Source organism: Panthera uncia, assembly GCF_023721935.1.
Source record: "Panthera uncia isolate 11264 chromosome A3 unlocalized genomic scaffold, Puncia_PCG_1.0 HiC_scaffold_11, whole genome shotgun sequence".
Lineage (NCBI taxonomy): Eukaryota > Metazoa > Chordata > Mammalia > Carnivora > Felidae > Panthera > Panthera uncia.
Window position 1 is genome coordinate 77,368,317 of NW_026057578.1, and position 6,000 is coordinate 77,374,316.

The 6,000-nt window shown below is 36.1% G+C and overlaps 1 protein-coding gene across 4 annotated transcripts in view; it reads right to left on the minus strand.

Moving 5' to 3' along the window:
• USP34 (ubiquitin specific peptidase 34) overlaps nucleotides 1-6,000 on the minus strand; it is a 247,218-nt gene that overhangs the window by 58,186 nt on the left and 183,032 nt on the right. For 3 of the 4 annotated variants that reach the window (XM_049650262.1, XM_049650258.1, XM_049650261.1), the window contains 2 exons: nucleotides 4,108-4,291; nucleotides 3,464-3,627 (listed from right to left, as the gene is read on the minus strand). In XM_049650262.1, coding sequence (XP_049506219.1) covers nucleotides 3,464-3,627; nucleotides 4,108-4,291 — 348 coding nt within the window. The remainder of the gene's footprint in view (nucleotides 1-3,463; nucleotides 3,628-4,107; nucleotides 4,292-6,000) is intronic. The other variant, XM_049650260.1, reaches the window with a different exon arrangement.

The window sequence follows — 6,000 nt, forward strand, 5'->3', positions numbered from 1 at the left end:
TATCTTTAATACTGTAGAAAAATTACTGGTCAAGATGCTTGAAAATCTTCTATATATTCAAGTATCATTAACTGCGATTCAGGTATCTTGACTAGACTCATTCACTAGAGACTTAGTCTTCAACACCAGTCTTACAGCCACTTATTAGATATACTCTATCTCATCCAAATATTAAAATAAACCTAAACCTATATACCTCATCCAAATATTAAAATCAACCTAAACCTATGAAGTACTATCGTCACTACAAACTGCCTGTCATAATTTTGAAGAAGCTCTGATAGTCTCATGGAATAATAAGCCTCCCACATGCCAGAAGTATACACTAGTTATTTGCGTCAATTTTGTGGGGAGTGTTAAGTAATGTGGTTCTGCTATTTTGGAACTTATAATCAAACTGAGGACATAAGGATACTGAAATAGGAGTCTATTCAACATATAGTTACCACAAAATTATATGATATGAAGTACAATGGGAATTGAATAAAAGGAACCAACATTATTGGCAAAACAACAATAGTAATATTCCCGGCATATGGGAGGCTTAATACTCCATGAGATTAGAGTAGCAGTCACACAAAACAACATCTTCCAATATGGAACAGAACTGAAACATGCAAATTATTCAAAATTCAGAATACAAAAATGGCCAGGATTTATATTTATAAAGACCTGGATTTATATTTTCATTGCTGGAGGTGAAGTATTAGTTGGCTGAAGAACAGAAGTGACAGAATTCTTCTAAACTAAGAAAAACCAAGAATATTTTATTATGTGTAAGTTCTAAATATATACCCTACATATGTATTACTACTTAAGGAAATACATGTTTGTACCCATTAGGATGGCTACTGTCAAAAAAACAGACAACAAGTTTCAGCAAGGCGTGTGAAGAAACTGGCACCTTTGTGCATTGCTGGTAGGAATATAAAATGGCACAGCGACTATGGGAAAGCGGCAGGGTGATTCCTCAAAGAATTAAACACAGAATTCCCATATGATCCAGCAATTCCACTTCTGGGTATGTATAAAAAAGAAGTGAAAGCAGGAACTCAAAAGGTATCTGGATACTCATGTTCATGGAAACCTTATAAAAGCCAAAAGATATAAGCAACCCAAAAGCATCTGACAGATGAATGGATAAACAAAACGTGGCATTTACACACTATGGAATATTGTTCAGCCTTAAAAAATCGGGAAATTCTGATATATGCTACCACATGAAAACCTGAAGACACTATGCTAATAAGATTATATGATTCTACTTAAGTGAGGTACCTAGGACAGTCAAATACATAGAGACAAGTAGTACAATAGAAGTTGCAAGGGGTTTGGGAGAAGGGAGAATGGGAAACAGTTTTAGTTGGGGGAAGTGAAAAAATAGCTGAAACTGATGGTGGTGAATACAAAGTGAATGTACTAAATACCACAGAACTGCATACTTATATATGGTTAACATGGTAAATTTTAGTGATGTATATTTTACCACAATTAAAATACATGTAAAGCTTTCTTTAACCTTTCTGTGAACATCAGATAAGGAAATGAAAACAATGTTTACATGTAAATAATCAAGTGAACATTTGACTAGAGTAGTTTCCAAAGTCATGTCAAATTCTATTAAGAATTTTTCATATAGAGGGTGCTTGGGTGGCTCAGTCAGTTTAAGTGTCCAACTCCTGATTTCAGCTCAGGTCATGATCTCCCAGTCTGAGACTGAGACCCACATCCACGGAGCCTGCCTAAGATTCTCTCTTCCTTTGCCCCTCCCCTGCGTGTGTGTGCATTTTCTCGCCCCTCCCCCCACCAAATTGTTTATGTAGAGAGAAGCCTAAGTTTATTTATTTTATTTAAAAAAACTTGTTTAACGTTTATTTATTTTTGAGAGAGAGAGAGAGAGAGAGAGACAGACACAGCATGAGCGGGGGAGGGGCAGAGGGAGAGAGGGAGACAGAGAATCTGAAACAGGCTCTACGCTCTGAGTTGTCATCACAGAGCCCAAAGCAGAGCTTGAACTGTGAATGGCGAAATCATGACCTGAGCTGAATGAAGTCAGACACCGAACTGACTGAGCCACGCAGGCGGCCGGCCCTAAGTTTACTTGTTAACCAAAACACCATTTATGAGACCTACTCCCAATTAGCACATCTGAACTTCTGAGTGTTATCTGGTGCTACGTATTAATTCCTGAAACTGCTAACAACAGCTAAACGGTGATCATTAATATGAAGAAGAGAAATCGCAAAGAATGGTCATGTTAACAGCTAGAAAAAAAAAAAAAAACAAAACACTGAAACTATGGGACCATGAAACTCTTTGATCATAACTAGCTCTATAAAATTAAGCAGATGAGGCCACAAATTTTGTGACAAAAATTTCCATATGCTAAATGAGTGAGTTATTCAACTACTTCTAAGCATGATCAGTCTCAGATGATAATCTTAAAAGCATTAATATAACTAAAGCTCCCCATCCCCTGCAAAAAAACCCCACCTGACTATACTGTAACTTGGAGACTTTGAAGCTGAACTTAAACATATTAAGGATTCGGGGCGCCTGAGTGATCAGTGGGTTGGGCTTCTGACTTCAGCTCAGGTCATGATCTCACGGTTTGTGAGTTCAAGCCCCGCATCAGTCTCTGTGCTGACAGCTCCCAGTCTGGAGCCTGCTTCAGATTTTGTGTCTCCCTCTCCTTGCCCTTCCCCATTCAGACTCTTTCTCTCTCAAAAATAAAGATTAAGAACAAAATTAAAAAAAAAAAAAAAAAGTCCTTCCCATCAAAACACTACATATATATTTAAAAAAAAAAAAAACAAATTAAGGATTCAATGAAGGTACATAAAGAATTGCAATACTTTTTTAGGGAGGATAAATCAGGACATCAAGATGACATGATGAAGGAAAACAAAAAAGCAAGGACAGGCATAAAGTAAATTTGCCAAGAAATTATGTAAGTAGTGCAGAAGGCAAACTAAAAAACACTCCATGAAAAAGAATAAAAAGAATGAAAACCAGAAATAACAAGTTAAGAAAAGTAACATGAAGCAGCGCTTACCCAAATAAACTAGGCCCACTGGCAAATTTACTTTGGAATAAAAATAAAAGAAATAAGTGATTCTGGTATATTCCCCTACTTTGTTTTAGGCTTTGCTTATTTTGTATGTGACGAAAATTTGTATTTATTTTTACTGAAAATATGTTCATTGTCTACATGGAGTATATATAGTCTACAACTATGTTTCCCCTTGAGAAATAAAGAAATTATACTACTATGTTAGGAGTACTCTATTAAACTGTAATAATAATTAAGACATACACAAGCTACCTAGCTATATAATCAAATATTGTCATTTAATTCATAAATTATTTTCTCAATGTTTTATTAAACTGAAATAATCAAGATTTAACAAAATTTAAAACTTTTCTTTAATACTTTTAATTCTGAAAGTGAGGAAAAATGTACCTTTGCAGTGAAGACAGCCTGTCTGGCCTCAGGTATCATATAAAGTTGCTGAATAGTAGAAGCCAAGTAACAAGTAGCTCCAAGGTTAGTCAGGCCAACAAATCTACACTCAGCACGAACATCTTCGTGAGGCCAGTAGTCCCATTTATAAGGTGCATGGGCTGCTGAACAAAAAGGGAGGAAAGGATCCCCCCGCCCCCCACCGAAACAAACTATTAAACATAATGTATTTTGCTTTTAATGATGGCCACTACTCTCTATCACTTTAGTTAATATACATAAAACATTATATATAACCTGAAACTAATGTAACACTGTTTCAACTATACTCAAATAAAAGAATAAGATACAAAATTAGTAAAAACAATTATAAAAACATTCATTCCCTAAAAATCCAAAAGAATGTTAAAATCTGATTTTACTTGGCACTATATTATTTAACCAAGAAATCCCTACGTATTTCAGATACCTACAAAAAGTCCTTTACACCTGTTTTTAAAAAATCGATGTTATTTTTTTAACATCTTAGAAACAACAGTTTATAAAGTTAAAGTGTGTTAACAGTGGATTCTTTAAGACATGCCCTTCAAAATCTCTTTTCCGCGTCCAAACATCAGAAAGATTAAAAGGAAAAGAATGCTTACACTGCATGTGTTGTGCCATAACCCAGTTGTGTATTAGCCTGTAGTTTTCAACAGATCCCTTCACCATCTCTACTAACAAATCATAAGCAGCAGCTCTGGAAGAATGTGATTTGCACTTTGGCTGTTGTCTGTCTTTTAGACTAGGCAACAAGAACAGGAGATTGAAGATATCTCTTAAAAATTCCTGGAAAAAAGAGAAAGACCAAGTATATTATCTAAAATTACATTTCAATTATATTCCAAATATAACGAATAACTTATACACAGTGAACTAGACTACATGACGATCTACAATTTTCTAAAAGGCTGTTTAAAAACTTAGAGCAGCATCATATAAAAAGTTTCCCCAATGTTCATTTCTCTTAAAGAAAACAGAATGAGTAAGGATCACCTTTACTCTTCCTTCTCAATACCTAATAGGCTCTTTCTTAGATTCCCATCTATAATGCTGTTATTTTCCACTCCATTAAGTGACCAAAAGTTTTTGTTGAGGACTCATTATGTCCTATCTTGACTGCCTCTTCATTTCCTTCAGTTTCTCTGTATTTCACTCTAATAACAGTAACAGCACCAAAAGTAGCAACTTCTCCTAATGAGCAGTTATTGTGCCAGATACTACTCAAAGGCCCCCATACCAAAAACAGAGAAGATCAAAAACCTTGCTTGGAGTCACAGAGTTTAAAGACGCCAGAGTCAGGATTTCAGACACCAAGCTCTCACTTTCTATCCTAGTGAACTGAAGTGCAAGGTTTTATCATCCTAGACGTATTTTTCTCTAAATCTGATCTGCTTAAGAAAGGGTCAGGTCACCTTTCCAACCTGTTTTTCTAATTGGTTCTTTGCTACTTTACCAAATAAAGTTATTTTTCACACACCTCAAATACTACTATGGTACACTGTTCTGGGCTATAAAATGTCCTGGTGTACTGCGTAGAAAAGAGGTACTGTAGTTAACACTGACGTTCTCCTAGCCTTAGAAAGCCTGGATTGTAAGGTGGCCCCTGGCTGTAATGTGAAAATTTGAATGGTGAATAGTTCCCTCCTCTGATATACAACTTTTCCTAAGTGATAAAAGTGGCTCACTGTGCCTTTTGTATTTGGTTTATACTGAATACTTGCTTTTCACCTGGGAGTCCAGAATTTCAGATACTGTGGTCGGTTACACAGGTACTATAAATGACAATCCCCACCACTTCACCCTGCCTAAAACCCTGACTTGTAGGTTCAAGACAGCTTCCCCGGTAGACAAAACCTCTCACATGTTGTCACACTCATCGCCGAGGAAATTAAGCACATCCTGTGCAACTCCAAGAAGACAGGACTCTTGGAAATATGTAGCTGTTTTCCACCAGAGTTGCCCAATCCTGTCTTTTTCTGTCACTGATTTCATTTTGTATTATTTTGTTGTAATAAATATTAGCCATGAGTACAACCACATGCTGATTCCTTGGAGTGATTCCCTCAGTAAATCACTAAATCTGGTGGTGTCCTGGGAGCCTCTGAGACAGGCACCAAATAAAGGACAATCTGAAATATTTTCCCATTAATGATCTCACCTCTTCCATCTCACTATTGTCAAAGAAAGTACAAAGTCCTGTCTTTGCAAGGAAAAGTATGTCAGGCTAAGAAATATGGAATGTTTCGGTTGCTCAGTCGGTTAAGAATCCACCTTCAGTTCAGGTCATGATCTCATAGTTTGTGAGTTTGAGCCCCGCATCAGGCTTCACGCTGTCAGCATGGGATTCTCTCCCTCTCTCCCTCTTTCTGCCCCTCATTCACTCATGTCCTCTCTCATAAATAAATAAATAAATAAATAAATAAATAAATAAATAAATAAATAAGAAAGAAAGAAAGAAAGAAAGAAAGAAAGAAAGAAAGAAAGAAAGAAAGAAA